The 19,600-nt window shown below is 40.6% G+C and overlaps 1 protein-coding gene across 3 annotated transcripts in view; it reads left to right on the top strand.

Annotated features, from left to right (window-relative positions):
• The window catches only part of LOC128732850 (cadherin-87A), a 473,132-nt gene extending 453,834 nt beyond the window's left edge, over positions 1-19,298 (top strand). For all 3 annotated transcript variants that reach the window (XM_053826265.1, XM_053826266.1, XM_053826264.1), the window contains 5 exons: positions 7,808-8,968; positions 9,692-9,852; positions 10,813-10,914; positions 11,006-11,378; positions 17,809-19,298. In XM_053826265.1, coding sequence (XP_053682240.1) covers positions 7,808-8,968; positions 9,692-9,852; positions 10,813-10,914; positions 11,006-11,378; positions 17,809-17,892 — 1,881 coding nt within the window. In that variant the 3' untranslated portion in view covers positions 17,893-19,298. The remainder of the gene's footprint in view (positions 1-7,807; positions 8,969-9,691; positions 9,853-10,812; positions 10,915-11,005; positions 11,379-17,808) is intronic.
• The last annotated feature ends 302 nt before the right edge of the window (positions 19,299-19,600 follow it).

Genomic DNA, 19,600 nt, shown 5'->3' with positions numbered 1-19,600 from the left:
AAATTTGTGACGAGTAACCCAAGATGTAATTGAATGGAGACGAATGCTTGAAACAGCATGAGCCGGGGTGGCTACTAAGCTACTGACGACGACGACAACTACGCTTTTGCGATGCCTAGTGAAAAAGAAAATATCTACACAGCGGGAACATATAGACTGTGCTTTTCCCGGTTTCCAATTCCATTGAGGAAAATTACTGGAGGGGGCCTGCAGAATTCTGGAGGGGGCCTGGTACCCCAGGCACCCCCTCTAGCTACGCCAATGTCGATCGCATCGTTTTTACGATGTTGCCCGTGAGAGGGTTAAATTCGCGACGTTGCTTTTCGAGTGACTCCATTTTTTCCAGTTTTCGAAAAACTGACAGCAAAGAAATACAATGTTCGACCTAAATTTTCAATAATGCGTAACAGTCCCATGTGTTTTTTCACCATTTTTGAAGTAAGCCTGGGAATCAACTTTAAATTGTTCATTCTTTTAATATTTCAAACAGCAATGTTATGTTTGTTCCCAAAATATTGAAAAAAATATCAAACTATGTCAGTCACAAGGTACAAATAAACGCATAACATTCTCAGTAGTGGAAATATAACAATAAACATCTGCTTTTTGCAAATGCCTGGACCGATTCGACTGCAATAACTAACAAACGGAAAATTATGTGGTCTAGAAGAATTCTATTGAACAGAATTTGGATCGGATGTACGGTTCCGAAGATATGTCCGGAACAAGGTCCGGAATATATGGAACTTGAAAATAGAGCTTTCTGACAGCTCAAGCACCCACACTAGCGAACACGAAATACGCGTGTATATAGAGTAAGGAGGGGTAAAAGTGCGATGCGGGTAAAAGTGCGATTCAATGCTTTATCGGTGCAGATTCCGAGTAAATTGACTAGATTGGCATGGATGCGTGACTACATTGACAGCTTGAATCTAACGTAAACTTTGGTTGCTTATGAAGCATAGTTGCTGAGTTATGTGCAAATTTTATTTTAGGGCGGTTTTGATGTAATTTTTCGTTATACGGCAAATATGATGTCAACAGGAGGATATTACTTATTGAATATTTGTAGCGGCGTGTTACATCACTCAAAATAGGGTGAAAAGAATTTACTTAATATATTTCGCTTTTCCGTAATTTAATGTAACCCCGTCAAGCACCTAGCGGGGTAAAAGTGCGATTCACGGGCGGGGCAAAAGTGCGATTCATGGACGAGGCAAAATGTATAGCTAATTATATACAGCTTTAGGCACTATATTACAGATACTAGAAATGGAAGATCTGTAGAAAACTTTGTTCTTTACAGATGTTGGCCGAAGGAAAACAATGTTTTTCCGGTGATGAAACAAAAAACTAACGTTTGGAAAAGTTTCGATCTAACAGAGGCTGCAATACACCAGCGAAAAATAGGAAAGGTTCAAATTGAGAATATTCCTTACCGAAACATAACGTAAATTGAAGAAAAAATGGTTTTGTTAGCTACTGTTGTGCTAATTTCATGGATTTGATCTTCGCACTTTTGCCCCGCGGTATTCGTACTTTTGCCCTGCTAGTGGGGTAAAAGTGCGAATCGGCACTTGATCTGAAGAAAGAAGAATTTATTTTGCAAAACACTATTAGCGCAGATGATTTATAGTTGAATGTGAAGACATTGAGTTACTGTATCACTATAAAATATATTATGTTGTTGTCCTTCTTTATATCTCACGAAAATTGATGACAACTTCAAACATCGCACTTATGCCTCGCCCTACTCTACATGATGTTTGCCTCATGTTGGGGAACAGCTGATACTGGAGGAACAAACCGAAAAATAGCGATTATTAGTTGTGTTGCTGCATTTGCCACACAGCAGAGGACATATTTTGGTCAAATTCTTCATCCTGTTTCAAAAGAAGCTCTATAGAAGCACTTTGAATCATAATATAATTCTTCCGCTATTCTAAGTATTCTAGATTTAAATTAACATCGTGGATAGCAGCAACGTGTAGTGCTACGGTCTATAATATCTGGTAAAAAATATGGGAATTATAAGTCGACCAACAATTGACTATATTTTTCGTTTTGTAAACTTATCCACGATGCCTAATTCTGCGCACTGTCTTGCCCATGTTCCTAATTCTGCGCATGTGTGGTCCTAATTTTGCGCACCCAAAAAGTAAAAACCTGCCATGCTGTTTATGTCTTTATACGCTGAAAAACCCAAAAAAAACCGGCATTATCCATTACCATAATTAAATCCTTGATCCGGCCTTTTTGTGCTGTCTGGGTGGCAAAGGAATACTGTTATTATTTTGATTGCCTCATTTTAAATATTTTATTCTCGATAACGTGAAGGGCGTATTGATTCGGGTTTTTTTTGCATACTGAACATTACACTTTAGACTAATACTAAAAATTGTGTTTTCATATAGAAACCACTTCCCCACTCTCTGACAGCCCCATGAGGTTGGACATTAAAAAAAATAGAAGACATGGTTTCATGAATTGGAGCTCGTAGGTTTGGACCCCGAGACACAGCACAGGATTCCAATCAATGCAAGTTAAAGATTCTATTTGAATTTTCAGCCTCTATACTTCAGCCATTTGGCTAAGGTTGCGTATTCTTTCGCGATTTCTTCGTAGGATACATTACTGGGCAGAATTTGGACCATGAATAAAAAATCTGTGCCTAAATCTGCGCTTTATTGCATAGCATTTTTCTAAGGAAAGCAATGCATGCAATCATTCTTTTTGTCTAAAACATGACTAAAACTAATTATTATTTCTAATTATGCTGGGTAATTTGATCATTGCAAAGAATTTCGATCATAAATTTGTTAATTTTCTAGAAGGACAATTTTAGCGTTGGTGCTAACGACGATGTTTTCTGCCATATAAAATACTTTCAGTTTCACGTTAAATTATTTCGCTCTCAAATATTATGGTCCTTTTGTGAATAATGGCGTAATACTCAACAGACATTTATAAAAAAATAACGCAATGATCATAGTTATGCACAATGTTAAAAAATAGTTATATAAGGAAAAATGCGCAGAATTAGGAGCTGAGCAGAATTAGGAGCGGTCACGGTAGTCGTATAAAATGTTCAAGACATCATCGGCTACATCTGAACATGTCCGGGGATGTTCCGAATCGGGGATCAGTTTCTGAATTGAACTAAAACATAACATGTGACATCTTTAAGTACTCAAAATTGCAAAAGTAGTTCATTTGTCGTCATATAAAATGTTCAGGATTACATTGACCACAGCCGGACACGTTCTGGGAACGTTCCGAATACATCCAGGAAAACGGCCAGTTTCTAACCTAAACCAAACCCCAGAATGCGACCCTGCTATTAACTAATAACAACTTACAAATTACAAACAACTTACAAATATAAACAAGACATTTTTTGATTACTTTGAAATATTATACAAATTTATCAGTATATTACATACACATGCATATGTATTGATGATAACTACCATAGTGTTATCAAAAAGTTGAATTATGTTCCGAAGGCGTGTCGAATTCTATTTCAATCGACAAATGAGATCGTATAACAAAGGTTGCTTTCACCAATAGGTGGATTAAATCGAATTTTTATCTTCCCTCTCTGTTATCCTTATCCTCCTGTTGACGTTCTAATATATCTTTTTTGTAACTTTCTTTTCTTCGGTGAGAGTTGAACCGCCAGCCAGCCAAATCTATCTATCTCTATCTATCTATCTATCATATGTGGCTATTCAGGAATAGCGCAACGCCTTTACCGGTTGATCTGTAAACGGTAGTTGCGAGTCAGCTGCCAATAGTTCTACTTGAATTGCCGAAATTCTTCACTCGGGTGTTTGATTTGCATAGCAAAGTGAAATGTAGGGAAAGATTCTATTTTTCGCATTTCACTTGTAAGTCTCATTTTGGGGGATTTACCTACGTTTTATTTTGTTTTTATGTGATGGCATACATGTATCACATAATCTGCAGTACGTAGGGTACGGGAGGGTATTTTCAGCAGGTTTCTAAGTTCTAAGTTCGACATACAATTTTAATATGTTATAACTATTTTCTCAAGACTGTAAGTAATCTACTATTTTTTATTCATAGAACGCCAAAACCACCTGCACTACAACTAGGCAACAGACCGAAAAAACAGATGCCCTATGTCGCCTCCACAATAGTACACATATACTGCTTTCGTGCAACTAATGCGATTGCGATCTAGATGTATATCAGTATATATTTCTCATTTGTTACTTTGATATACGTACTTACTTACTTAGGTGGCTTGCCGTCCTAAGACAAAGCCTGTTGAACAAAGTTTCTCCATGTAACTCGATTGAGGGCTATCGCTCTCCAATTCCTCGGACACCGAGTACTATCCGCCAGATCTCGCTCCACCTGATCTAACCATCTTGCTCGCTGCGCTCCTGGTCGTCTTGTTCCTACCGGATTTGAGGCGAACACCATCTTTGCAGGGTAGTTGTCCGGCATTCTTGCAACATGCCCTGCCCATCGTATCCGTGCAGATTTAGCCACCTTCTGGATACTGGGTTCGCCATAGAGCTGTGCGAGTTCATGGTTCATCCTCCGCCTCCATACTCCGTTCTCCTGTACGCCACCGAAGATCGTTCTTAGCACTCGTCGTTCGAAAACTCCGAGCACCCGCAGGTCCTCCTCGAGCATTGTCCATGTTTCATGCCCGTAGAGAACAACCGGTCTAATAAGCGTCTTGTACAGGGTGCACTTTGTACGGGGACTTAGTCTGCTCGACCGCAATTGCTTGTGGAGCCCATAGTAAGCACGACTGCCGCTGTTAATACGCCTCCGAATCTCACGGCTGGTATCATTGTTCGCCGTTACCAGTGAGCCAAGGTAGACAAATTCATCGACTACCTCAAACTCATCGCCGTCGATCAATATACTACTGCCCAAGCGGTGTCGTTCGGCATCGGTTCCGCTGGCCAGCATGTACTTTGTTTTAGACGTATTTACCTTTAACCCAATCTTTTCTGCTTCGCGCTTTAGTCTGGTGTACTGTTCAGCCACCGCCACAGATGTTCTGCCGATAATATCCATGTCATCGGCAAAGCAGATGATGCATTGACTAGATTTGTTGAATATCGTGCCCCGTGTGTTGATATCCGCTCGGTTCATAACACCTTGTAGCGCTATGTTGAACAGCAGGCATGAAAGACCATCACCTTGACGAAGCACTCTGTGTGATTCGAATGAACTTGACAATCCACCCGAAATCCGAACACAGCACTGTGTACCATCCATCGTAGATTTAATCAGTTTGATGAGCTTCTTGGGGAAGCTGTTCTCGTACATGATTTTCCATAGCTCTTTCCGGTCGATGATGCGTGGGAACTCTGTATTCACGGCCCTTTTGGAGGATTTGCCGCAGTGTAAATATTTGATCCGTTGTAGACCGACCTTCGACGAAGCCGGCTTGATAAGTTCCCACAAATCTATTCGCAATTGGTGATAGACGGCGGAAAATGATTTGGGACAGCACTTTATAGGCGGCATTGAGAACGGTGATCGCTCGATAGTTCTCACAGTCCAACTTGCCACCCTTTTTATAGATCGGGCAGATAACCCCATCTTTCCACTCCTCCGGTAGCTGTTCCGTATTCTAGCAATTAGTCGGTGCAGACAAACGGCCAGCTTTTCTGGTCCCATTTTAATAAGCTCCGCTCCGATGCCATCTTTTCCAGCTGACTTGTTGTTCTTTAGCTGCATGATAGCCTCCTTAAATTCGCCCATCGTTGGGGCTGGCACCTCTTCCCCGTTTGTTGCACCGTCGAAATCGCTTTCCCCGCCGCTATGATTCTCCGCCTGGGCGCCATTCAGGTGTTCGTCGAAGTGCTGCTTCCACCTATCGGTCACCTCACGATCGTCCGTCAGAATACTGCCAGTCTTATTCCGACACATTTCGGCTCGCGGCACAAAGCCTTTGCGGCATCCGTTCAGTTTCTGGTAGAATTTTCGCGTTTCCTGAGAACGATGCAGCCGCTCCAACTCTGCATATTCCTGCTCTTCCAGGTAGCGCTTTTTCTTCCGAAAGATTTGATTTCGCTTGGATCTTCTTCCGTTTGTGTCTTTCCACGTTCTGGCGTGTGGCGCTGCGCATCTTGGCCGCCCGCGCAGCGTTCTCCACATCCATCACCCTCCTACATTCATCGTCAAACCAATCGTTCCGCTGATTCCGGGCCACATGCCCGATGGAGCTCTCCGCTACACTGCTGATGGCTGTTTTGATAGTCCTCGAAAGGGGCTTCGTCCAACTCGTCCTCTTCCGGCAGCGCAGCTTCGAGTGAAATCGCGTAGTTTGCGGCGACGTCTGGCTGCTTCAGCCGCGCGAGATCTAACTGAGACTGGCGTCGGTACCGAATGTTGTTCACAACGAAGAGTCTTGGGCGCATCTCAACCATCACTAGGTAGTGGTCCGAGTCAACGTTAGCGCTTCGATACGATCTGACGCCGATAATATCTGAGAAGTGGCGGCTGTCGATCAGTGATTCTGTCTGATTTGGTGACCTCCAGGTGTACTTGTGATGGATTCTGTGCTGGAAAAAGTACTACGTACGGCCATATTCTTGGAGGCGGCATAGTCGATAAGTCTTGGGCCCATTTCATTGGCCCGCTGGTGAGCACTGAACCATCCGATCACTGGCCGACCTGAGCTTTGAAATCCCCGATGACGATCTTGATATCATGTTTTGGGCAGCGGTCGTATTCACTCTCCAACTGCGCGTAGAATTCATCCTTGTCGTCATCGGTACTTTTGAGGTGAGGGCTGTGCACGTTGATGATGCTTATATTGAAGAATCGGCCCTTGATTCTCAACCTGCACATTCGAGGATTGATTGGCCACCACCCAATCACCCGTTTCCGCATCTCGCCCATCACTATGAAAGCTGTACCCAGCTCGTGTGTGTTGCCGCAGCTCTGGTAGATGGTATGTCCATCTCTGAACGTACGTACCGTTGAGCTCTTCCAGCACACCTCCTACAGTACTACGACGTCGAACTTGCGGCTCTTCAATACGTCGGAGAGCACTCGAGTGCTCCCTTGGAAGTTGAGAGATCGGCAGTTCCGCGTCCCGAGTTTCCAATCCATAGTCGTTTTTGGTCGCGTGGGTCTATTCCGATTGTTCCAGTAAGAATTTATTTGTTCTTCGTTCCGTGCTTTAGTATTTTTCGTGGTGACGGCTTGCAAAGCCTGCTACACCAACCCCCTGTTTCGCCGGAGGGTCAACGAAGCTCGAAAGAGCCCTCCTTTCCTGTCAGCATACGACCTTGGTCCGGTTCCACCGGTCTCCCCGATCTCCACCAAAGTTACTCGTATCCCGGCTAATTCCACGAGGAGGTAGGAATAGGAGTTGCTGAATAAGAGGCTATGAACCACTGTAGAGTCTATTTTATGCCTACACGTGCACAAGGCACCGACGGTACGCATTATTCAGCCGTTTACCAGCCAACTTTGATATACGTACGAAAATGTTAGCTGGGTTCGGTCTCGTGTCCATTATGCCTTACATCTGTATGTGTTGACGGGAAGTTTTGCACGTTGATAAATAACTAATTCATGTCAGAATCGCTGTAGAATCATGAACAATTAATTGTGTGCAAAATAATTTACGTTATTGCGCCGTATTATGACAAGCACAAGCTTTAAAAGCATAAAATACAATTTTTTGAATTAATTTCTCTAAGCTTCTACATATTATCTAATGTCAACTATTTTTTATTTCTTTGACAAGCAGCTGACCAATCAACAAAAACAAAATTACCCTAATCGCCATTCTATTCCGCAGGTCAACAATCAAAATGTTCAATATACGGATGAATTCGAAATCAACGAAATGTCCGGCGAATTACGCATTCGAAAGCCGCTGGATCGCAAAAAACAGTCTCGCTTCGAACTGATATTGGTGGCACGTGATCAGGGTACACCAGCATGGTTCGAGACGCTACGTTTTCTGACGGTTGTGCTGGTTGATGTAAATGAGAATCATCCGGAATTTCCGGACGCATCCAACCCGTACAAGTTCTTTATAGCGGAAAACAGTCCGAAAGACATTCGGATCGGAAAAATCCAAGCATTCTACGATAGCACTGACCCCAAGATCTATTATTACATACTACTGGGTAATGAGGATAGAGCGTTTTATGTGGATAAAACAACTGGTGACATTTATACTAATAAAACCCTGGATCGGGAAGAATTAGATGTGTATGCTTTGTATATTCAAGCTAGTAAAAAGTCAGATCTACTGGTTACAGAGCGTGACAGAATGATGATGTCGATTAAGAAATTGGAGCGGGATAGCACGGTTGCTAAAGTTTGGATTACAGTGCTGGATGTCAATGACAACCCACCGGTGTTTAAGCAAGATATATACTACGCAGGAATTAGTTCAAAAGCATCGATAAATGAATTGGTAACAATCGTAAATGCAACTGATCGAGATTTAGGTGTCAATTCTACGATGGAATTTTTTATAAGTGGATCCTTTTTGTACAAATACAATTCTCTCAAGACGACTGGTAGTATTGTGCCTAGTCCATTTGCGATTGGAAAGGATGGTCGCATCACGACTGCCAACTACATGGCAGAATATAATCAAGATCGTTTCATCTTGGAGATTGTAGCAAAAGAGGTAGAGTCTCCGGAGCGTGTCGCGACGGCTAAGGTGCATGTTTGGATTTTCAATCCAGAACAATTAGTAAGGGTGATACTATCTAGGCCACCATCCGAAGTACACATGGAACGAGAGGAAATCATATCAGAGTTGTCCAATGCTACTCAGAGGCTGATAATAGTGGATGAAATTCGTTATCATGTTGATAGCTTGGGTAGGATAAGAATGGACTGGTGCGATATGTATTTCCATGCGATTGATATAAATACACAGATGATTGTTCCCGTAGAAGAAATCCTGAGAGAAATCGATGCTAAATATGACTTTTTACAGGTTAGTATCGATCAATTAACCTACACCTTTTATCTTTATCCAAAAATTGTATGACCTTTTTAACCCAACTATATGCTAATACATAATGATACTGTTATACTATATGCTAATACTATATGACATCTTCTATTATTATTTCTCAATTCTGAAGAATTTTGTGCTAATAAGCATATTCTATCATTTCCCAAAATAAATTTCTCAAATGTTACAAATTTCTTTCTTAACGGAAGTTATGAATTCAGTAAATTAGCCAACAGTAGTAAAGACTACTATACATAAAGCTTCGAGTGAGTCATTAGTCTGTTGCTTTGTTATTCTCTTTGTTTGACGAGGAAAACTTTCTCCCGGTAGTATTTAGCTTGAGCACACGTATGTAGTATAAATTATATGGTATGAATTACCACTGTTATACAGATCTGTAATCTGCCAAACAAAGGAATGAAGGGTACTGTAACAGCATAGATAAGGATATATCTATATAAATTTCAAATGACTGAATAACAAATACGCTTGAAGTATCCCTATAGAACAAGAAGCCTGAATTATTCCAAGTACTTGGATGTAAGTCAATATAATCCAAAAAGCTTTATTTTGCAAGCATCGCCATTTAAACACATAACCATTTCACCTTGCTTAACAACGCAGCCATAAACTTTGAGCCAATTTCAAATGATCGTCATCTCTATTCGCATGTATTCTATCTGTTCGTTTCATTCGTCGCAGGATTACAATGCTGGCTTTTCGATTGAGAACGTAGTCCCGGCTTACGCAACCACCGTTCAGGACGAGTTCGACCTGGCTCTGGCTGCGATAATCGCCTTGCTGATAGTGCTATTTGTTGGTGCAGTGAGCTTCATCGTTATTTGCTGCTGTCTCAAACATTGGTAAGTATCGGGTAACGAAACGGTATGTGGCATTCTATCAGGACCCCAGCAAAATTTCCTTCAATGCGCGAATTTGTCGTTGTAAAATTCTAATTAAATCAACCGAAGCATCGAAGCATCAAAAATTTACGGTAGCTCAACGAATTCCAGAGATATTAAAAAATTATTTGATTATAGACTTAAGACAAAATAACCAAATACCAGTACTTAGACAGACTTGTTGAATGAGGCATATTGTTTACTATTCATTTAGATCATACTATTTACAAACTTTTACTATTCGAAAGAATGTTTCATTTAAAGAATGTTGTCTGTAAGTATTTGAGTGAGTTGAAGTTTGAAAGTTGCACACTAAAATCTCGTTTTATGTCCATTATTCGAGAGACGAAAAAAAAAATTGGTCGTAAAAAAGAGGACGTTAATTCGAATTTTGAACGTAAATAGAAAAGATGTTATTTTGAATTTCCAGAAATCACTTCATAATATTTGACGATGACGTTGATTCAAATTTTGTACGTACAACGAGAGAATGTTAATTCAAAAAGAGATGCTAGTGTATACGCGTGTGAGTTGTGTGTTTGCGTACGTAAATTGTATGTATGTATGCGTGATTAGGTTGTGTGTATGTGAGTGGGTGGTTGTGCGGTGTATTTTATATGTGTTAAGAATTAAGATTGTATCGAATGTTCCTAATCCTACGACTACATTGCAGTTGTGTCTTGGTCACTACCCTGTTTCTTTGTATGACCAATATCTGTCAAGCGTTTGATAGAACCCTGATTGTTACTTGAGGTATTCTAGTGTATAAGGCTTGGCACTCTTCATTTCGAAAAAATCTTGTAAATTTTAAAGCCTGTGGATTGTTGGGATACAATATTTCATTTCTATGTGTAACTATTATTCGAGGTAAACAACACATAAGTAAACTAATCAAGTTCCTCATTTTCTTCCTGCCTACAGGGTTATAACAATTCCGAACGAAACGAGAAGAAAGGATGCTCTGATCAAAAAACAGATTATCGAGGATTTGAATACCACCGAGAATCCACTTTGGATTGAGCAGTAAGTCAATAGCATACCTCTTACTCTGTTTCTCCATTGATTGCATCTGTAAACTAATCATTTGTGTATTTTCCAACTCGCAATGCAACAGAAAACTAAAGTTGTACGAGGAACAAGAGCTGACTATGCAAGTATTTTCGGAGCCGGAACTGACACAACAGCAGCAGCAGCAAATCAGCTCCAATAATACATCGCCTTCAATCAACCAGGAGCAGGCATTGGTGCTTGGGCTTGACCGAAGGGATTCGTATGAACTATCCCAGGGCGGAGGCGATAACACGTATGCGACTATCCAGCCACGGAATTTCACCTCCAATCTGAGCGCGGTGCTGGGTAGTGGCGTCGGCAGTGGCAGCGGCGGCGGTGGAGGTGGTGTTGCTCTCAGCAGTGGTACCGCTGGTTGCCTTGGACTGAGCGGAGAAATGTCGGATTATGCGACGCTTCGAAATAGTAGGCCGCCTTCGGTAAGTAGAGGGTACAGAATGTGCTAACAGCGATTGAGTTTATTTGACTTGGGATCGAAGTGTGCTTCCATCCGCATAGGGCTAGGGACCAACTTTTGGTACGCAGTCTCCATTTTCGATACAGCAGACCGTGAACGCGTACTCTTTTATGGACAATTACGGCTAAATCAAATGTTCAATATAGCATACGCGTAACGCTTGTACAAAATACATAAATCACCCTATGTACAAAACAGGATATTTTATGTAGGAAGCATTCATGATGTGAATATTCTAAAAACTCTATACCTGCTAATAGAATTAAATGAAATTTTTTCGTTTACTGGTACAGTGGACCCCCGTTCGTTTGAACGATTGCTCATGCAAACTAACGGGGCTAGTTTTTAATTTGAACAACTGGCTACCCTAAATATGTTGAAACTTGCGTGACTTGGCCGCCCTGCTCTTTGTTATTGTTTTGGTGGTTTGTTTTAGTTCGCACTTGCAAGCAGTGAATTTCTCATTCTTCGTCATAATGGTTGAGAAAACGGAATGTGAAACAAAATAAACACGCTAGGTTAGTACAAACAAACCGTGTTTATGTGCATTGTCTGCATAAGCAAATGATGTCGTGTTGAGAATGACATTTGAACCATTTTTAATTTGCACGTCGTGCAAACCAACGGGATTCAAATTAAAAAGTGTTCAGATTAAAAACGTCCAAGCGAACGGGGGTCCACGGTATTTGAGATTCTACTAAGATGCTCAAAAACAACTATTATGACCATTTGAGCATACAAAACTTAATGTTCTGAAAACAGTAAATTATGTCATTTTTTGCTAAAACAGTAGACAGTAGTAGTATAGTAAATTTCAGAATTTTTTTTTGGAAACACCTTTGGATAACAATTTTGTTGTCTAAAAAGTTATGACATGCATTGCTAGTCAAATAACAAAATTTTGATATTCTCAATGTCTGGTTTGCACATTTTATTTGTTTATTTAGTTTTATTTGCATCTAAAGTTCTTTTTTAAATACATAAAACTTAGGGCGATTTATGTATTGGACACGCGTTGTTTGGGTTTGGACGTGTGTTTTGGACATTTGCGGCTAATGGAAGTGTACAAAATAGCGCACGAGTATTCTATTCAATCGCCTTTGGCCTGGATAACACGTTTCAAACGCTTTTGGAAGTCGTTACATGCGGTACATCATCCGATATCTTGTTGAAAACTATCTTAAAATCATCCAAATTATGATATTTATAATCCTTGGACTTCTGCTGCATGTACCACATTTACAAAAAATCCAGTGGGTTCAAATCCGGAGTACTTGGAGGCCATTCTTTTTTCGTTATGAAATCCGTCAGATTGGCTTTGCACCACGTCTGCACAGGATTTTTTTTTCATGTGTGGACTCATTACTGCGACCAGTATAGTTGATCTATTGTAATATCGCCCGGGTGTTTGCTGTATGACCTGCACTGCATTTCTTTTTGCTATTCGCGTTGACGAACGTAAGCTGCTGCCACCTCCAAAAGTTTACTGTAGGGGTGAAGCGGAATAGGAATTTCTTAAAGAGCGCAAGAGATCGAAACATTTTGGCAGATTTTCACCCACACGTACATACGAGCATTTCTATGAGTGTGCAAGGGATCGTTTAATGCCGTCAACGCGAATAATCGCTATTGAGTGAGCGATATGCTTATTAAATTTATGCGTGCTTGTGTGTATTGGGGTTTACCCTTCCTTCAAAGCTTGATCTACTTTACCCACTTATTCCTAGCTACCAGCACTATCCCATATTAGAGCCGTCCCTGGCGAGGACTCATTCGTACCTCTGACCAGTACACTTAACTATAGGAGGGACATTTGCACTGTCAGGAGGCTTCAGTGGATAAAATTTGCATCTCTTCTTCCGTTTTCGGTTTGTTGCTTTCGTCAATCCAAGGATTTTTGGGGGAGGACGTTTTTGGAATACTTTCATATCCAGATCCATTTTCAAAATTAGACGATGAGATTCCCTGTTGATGTTCAGCTCAACTGCCATTTTCCGTCCGGATCTGTCGCAATTGCGACGAATTCGCTCTCGAACAACCGTTTTTACCTCTGCAGTTCTAACGCTTCGTTTTCTTCCGGTTTTTTACGGTTTTCAACAGGTCACGCAAAAAAGTGCCGCATGCCGTTAACAATCTATTTATTATCAACGACCGTAACTCAAACTATGGTACGTGCACACCAAATGAGACACAATTCGAAAATGAAACGACGTCAAGTAAGACTTAAGTCATGATGATACACTCACATGATATTAATTTGATTGTATTAAGTGTATATGCCGTTGCAAGCATAAAATGAATTTTGTTCAAATATGTATGTGTCTCACTGTAAATCAAAATTTTCGTAAAAAATCAAGGTCTTAACGCTTCTAGCACGAAACAGAAGTCGAAATTCGAATAAATGAATTTCTTTCGATTTTGTTTTTTACAGGTTTTTGCAAGTCATATGAAATCTAAGTTATGTACATTAAGATTTGCTATGGCAGTGTCTTTTGTAAACATTATATTTATACATATAAAAATGAATTTCTGTCTGTATTTTCCTTGTAGAATCGAAAACTACTGATCCGATCGGTCTTATGATGGTTAGAGATCCCTCCTCTCCTAAGAGGGGATACAAATCCCCATACAAATGAAACACAAATTTTTGCATAACTCCATAACTCGAGAACTAATCAAGCAAATGAAACCAAATTTGGTATGTGGGTTTTTTTTCTATTGCGAATTATGAGGGGAGGCTTCAATACAAATGCAATACAAATTTCCTCAAATCTCGAGAACTAATCAAGCAACTGGAGCAATTGTTTGTGGAATCCGTACTTTCGCTGATAATACGTCTTTTAATCTCCATTCCATTATTCAGCCGAGAGCCGGGATGGCTCTTGCCGTATCAAGAATTCCTCTCCATTGTACTCGGTCCTGGGCTACTCGTCGCCAATTCGTTGCGCGTCTCGACACACGCAAGTTGGCTTCAAACTGGTCGAGCCATCGTGCACGTTGAGCCCCTCTATTCCTGGTGCCGGTGGGGTTCTTGAAGAGACCGGATTTCACTACACAGTCGTCCGGCATCCTTGCGACGTGGCCGGCCCACCGTAGTCGCCCAACTTTCCCCAGGTGTATGATGGGAATCTCTCCAAGTAGTGCCTGTAGCTCGTGATTCATACGTCTCCGCCACTCTCCGCTTTCCGTTTGCACTCCGCCTAAAATAGTCCGCAACACCTTTAGTTCAAAAACGGCAAGTGCACGTTTGTCTTCCGTAAGCAAAGTTACCGTCTCAAGTCCGTAGAGGACTACCGGTCTTATTAGCGTTTCGTACATCGTCAGCTTTGTGCGGCGGCGTATGCTCCTAGATCGAAACGTCTTTTAATCGCACGGCTGGTATTGTAGTCCTCTGTTGCCAGTGAGCCAATGTATATGAACTCGTCGACTACCTCAAACTCATCCCCGTCGATTACCACGCTACTGCCCACGCGGGCCTTCTCGCGCTCGGTCCCGCCCGCCTGCTTATACTTCGTTTTAGACGTATTTATCTCGAACCCAGTCTTCTCTGCTTCGAGTTTTAGTCTGGTGTACTGATCTTCCACTGCCTCAAATGTTCTGCCAACAGCAGCTGCGTCGTCAGCAAAGCAGATAAATTGACTGGATTTATTGAAATCCTGCCCCGCATTTCGATCGCCATTCGTCTTATAACGCAATATTAGCGCAATATTGAATAGCAGGCAGGAAAGACCATCTCCTTGTCGAAGTTCCCTGCGAGATTCGAATGGGTCCGACAATCCAACCGAGATTCTCACACAGCACTGGATCCCATCCATCGTAGCCAGTCGTAAGTCTAGTAAGCTTACCGGGAAAACCGTTTTCGTCCAAAATTTTCCATAGCTCTTGCCAGTTTACATTATCGTATGCGGCTTTGAAATCGATGAACAAGCTATGCGTGAGGACTCGGAATTTACGGCACTTCTGGAGGATCGGCCGCAGGGTGAAGATTTGGTCCGTTGTAGACCGACCATCCATGAGGCCGGCCTGGTAACTTCCCACAAATCTATTGGTTATTGGCGATAGTCGATGGAAGAGGACTTGGGCAGCACTTTGTAGGCGGCAGTCAGGATAGTGATCGCTCCTTTCCCGCTGCTTTGTTGTTCTTCAGCCGCTGGATGGCTTCTTTAACTACCTTTATCGCTGGGGGTGGCACATCTTTGTTACTTGCTGCACCAATGTGGTCACTTCCCCCGCTATCATGCTCTTCCACCTGCACACCATTCAGGGGTTCATCGTAGTGCTGCTTCCACCTTTCGGTCACCACACGGTCGTCAGTTAAGATACCTCCATCTTTATCTCTGTACATTTAGGCCCGCGGCACAAAGCTTTTGCGAGATTCGTTGAGTCTTTGACATAACTTCCACGTGTCCTGAAAGCGGTACAGCTGCTCGAGTTCTTCGTAATCCTTTTTCTCCTGGAAGAGTCGGGTTTGCTGTCTCTGCTTCTGTTCGTATCACTCCACATTCTGACGGGTGGCTCTGCGCAGCATTTGTACCCGCGCTACGTTCTTCTCAGACAATATTTGCTGGCATTCTTCGTCAACCCATTCATTACGCCGATTCGGTGCCACACGGCGTCCTAGACGTTCTCCGCTATGCTGTTAATGGCTGTTTTCACGGCATTCCAACAGTCCTCCAGAGGGGGCTTCATCCAGCTCACCCTCTTCCGGCAGCGCGGTTTCGAGAGATAACGCGTAGTTTTCGGCGACATCCAGTTGCTTCAGTCGCGCTAGATTATACCATGGCGGGCGACGGTATCGTATGTAATTCACAACAGATAGTTTTTGATGTATCCTTACCATCACTATCATTAGGTAGTGATCCGAATCAACATTAGTCAAAAACAAGACCACCAAAAACTACCTATAGTAACATTATATGATTCAGGGCGAAACGGCAGCAGGCCGCGAGTGTTGCCGGAGACCCGCCGTTGGAAGCGCCGACCATTGCAGAGGAGCAGCCCCCCGCAGAAATCACCTATGTCTAGGTTGATTTGTGTTCCTAGGTCTACTGACAGCTATTACTTTCCTTTAGTTGGATCCGAACGAGCGATAGCGAGTAAGGAGAGGATCACCCCTGCGAAATGCTACTTTTCACGTAAAGGTTTTCCGTGAAACGGTACATTCCGCGTACCATGGTATTCCGCGAAACTATACTCCGCGTTATGATCAACCAAGAATTGGTTTTCCGCAAAATGGTATTCGGCGAAATGTTATACAACCACGGTGAATATAGAAATATTATCCGCTTTATTTTATCAGGTTAAGCAATGGGGGAAGTTATGTACTATTTCACTGTGAAGAAAAATTGCAAATTTGTGTATTAAACTACCCATGCTTGCATAGTTACGTAACTGCCAAAACGAATCATCTAACGTTGAACTTCTCAGAAACTCGAGATTGTGACAAAGGTCATCCGAGATTCACGATTTATGTATAACACAATTTAATTTGTGGCAGTACGTAGTTTATCGGGTGAGCTAGTAACTTATAAATATTCAGGATTCAATAGTTTGCTGATTACCTGCACTTGGTGCCGGAAATTGTATTGTTTTGAAGATATGGTTTTCACTTTTTCAATGCTAACTATCTCCACATAGGTTCCACGGTTCGGCATAGAGTACTTGTGGAGGATTGTCTCTTCTACGTTACAAATCGGACAATTGGGTGTTTCTTATCGGTTTTCTCTGAATCGCATGAATTATGAGTTAGCTTTTTATTGCATAATATAGAATTAAGAATCGAGCGCATTCAAAGAAGATTCATCTGTATATCCCTAAGGGATTTGCCTTGGAGAGGTCCTGATAATCTTTACTCGTATCAAGAACGATGCCGCCTGCTAGACTTAGAGACTTTGGAACGGCGCCGCAAAGTTCAACCGGTAACGCTAGTATCAAAACTACTTAACCATGATATTGATTCACCGACCGTACTTGATAGGTATGTGGTTACTTGATAGGTAAAGGGATGATATGTATCATCCGATTGTGAAAAACTAACGTTATAAAATATTTATTGTAACTCATTTCCGATGATCAGCTATTTAAGCTCGAATTTATCGAGTAAATATTTAGTGAATCTATGAATCTAGAAATTTATGGTTTACAATTCTGCGATATGCTATAGAGAAAGCACATCCGTATTTCATGTAGGTACAGTGTTTTATTTCAGTTAGGCATTCATGATTTAGCTTAGATGGGCATATTTCCTATTATCGTAGCACTTAACGAAGGAATTGTAACTTTTTTAATCAGTAACATTTGGAATTTTTTACTTATCGTTATTTTTATTGTACTTATTACCCCATTTTAGATAATTACAATTGCATTAATTAGTTTTTTCTTCTATCCAACAGATGTACGAGTTTCGAGGGTCCACATTCCAAGTACAACAGCTATCGGGAAGTGAACAACCAGACTTTGTGACGGAGTTAATTTAAGGCATTTTTTAAACATTCCACAAATGTATTTTGTTATACATATGCTAGTGTAGTTGATATCATTAGTATGTATATGATTAGCAAATAAATAGCTAATTGAAAAAAAGAAAAAAAAGCATGCAACATTATAAATGGCATCTTGGCACGGGTGTTGTTATAGTTAAGAGTAAAAAGTTAAAATCCACCAATGCCAAGTCGAACAATTGTGACAATGGAATTAAAACGAACAAAAACGAAACAAAAACGAATGCTCAATTTGTTATATACCATGATGAATACTCGAGGTGAATAATGAAGATATAACAGCAATGTGAAATCAGTGAATTAAAATTCACAAAGCGCTACTCTAATAAAAGACTTTTAAGATCGTAAACAAGAGGCAACAACACTTCGATAGACAATAAATAGCAAGTATCTCAAGATGTAGTATTTATGAGAGGAAGGGTATAATGCGTTGTAGTCAAATCATACTTGTTTTCGTTACAGTTACAAATCAGGATTCTAGAAATTTCATTGATATGTATTCTTTTCTTTATCAACCAGCCGTATTTATAGAAACCCGCGATAGACTGCTGAGTAGTGCTAGAAGTTATATATACTAAATTATTATTCATTTTAGCAGGCGAAAAGTTGAGATTATTTTGAGGCATGTTTTGTCATGATGTGTGGACTCAACATTTTCATCGCGAGGAAACAGCAAAAACTTTAATTATTGATTCACTTGATTACAATTCAACTGACCGTCCATTTTAAATTTAATTCTACTCATGAAAACTTATTTTTAAAAGGCGCGCATGATGCCACGCCAAACTGTTGGATTTAATTTAATGCATGTAAGCAAATTTAAACAACCTTACAAAAGATGGTTCAAGTGAGGCAAAAATTTATAGGAATTTGAATTTGCGAGAAAACTATATAACCTTAAACAATAGAAAGAATGAAAAACTTGAAAAAATCTTCTCACAAAAACATGTAAATAAACAAATTTGCTAAATGAGAAAATACGAATAAATTATTGAATATTAAGTAGGTTACAAACTTAAAAAAGACTATTCAAATCAGGCGGTGGCAGGTATGTTATTGTGTATTGAAGATAATTTCGTATAATTCTGAAATTCTATTTTAACTTATTCAAGAAGTACAGATTTTTTACACTTGTCAGGTTAAGGATTGTTGAAAGTTTTTATCTGTTTTAAATCCGTGTTCCGTTTCCTCTGTCCTGTGGAACTTATGACTATGCACAAAGAACACAAATTTTGAAAGATATTTTTATCACCACTGTACAAATTTAGGGAAAAATGTGTAGAATATCATTATTTAAAATTGTTCGTGGAATTGATGAGTAACGTATATCGAACGGCCAGATAGATACAACCCATCTTTATAGATAAAACTAAACGCATATTGAAAGGATTATGGTTTCTGTACAGATTACAAGTTTTAAACTAGAGAAAAGAAATAAATTTTTAGAAAAGAAGATTTATCGTACTTTTTATGCATGTGTTTTGTGCATTATGTTTTTCTTTTAAATGTGTTTCTCTTCATGCTTTTTAGAAATGAAGTACTAGTTTATTGAACTTTCTCACCCAACAAAATTGTCCGTCCTTTCATCTTGATCCCTTTCATCGGCAGGACTGGCTTCCTTAGACATTTTCATCTACGCGTTTTGCAAGTCACGTTCGTTTCTAATCCGTTTTTACGAAATGGG

This window comes from Sabethes cyaneus, chromosome 1 (genome assembly GCF_943734655.1).
Source record: "Sabethes cyaneus chromosome 1, idSabCyanKW18_F2, whole genome shotgun sequence".
Classification (NCBI taxonomy): domain Eukaryota; kingdom Metazoa; phylum Arthropoda; class Insecta; order Diptera; family Culicidae; genus Sabethes; species Sabethes cyaneus.
The sequence above is the reverse complement of the archived record's forward strand: the minus strand, read 5'-3'. Positions and strand labels throughout refer to the sequence as shown.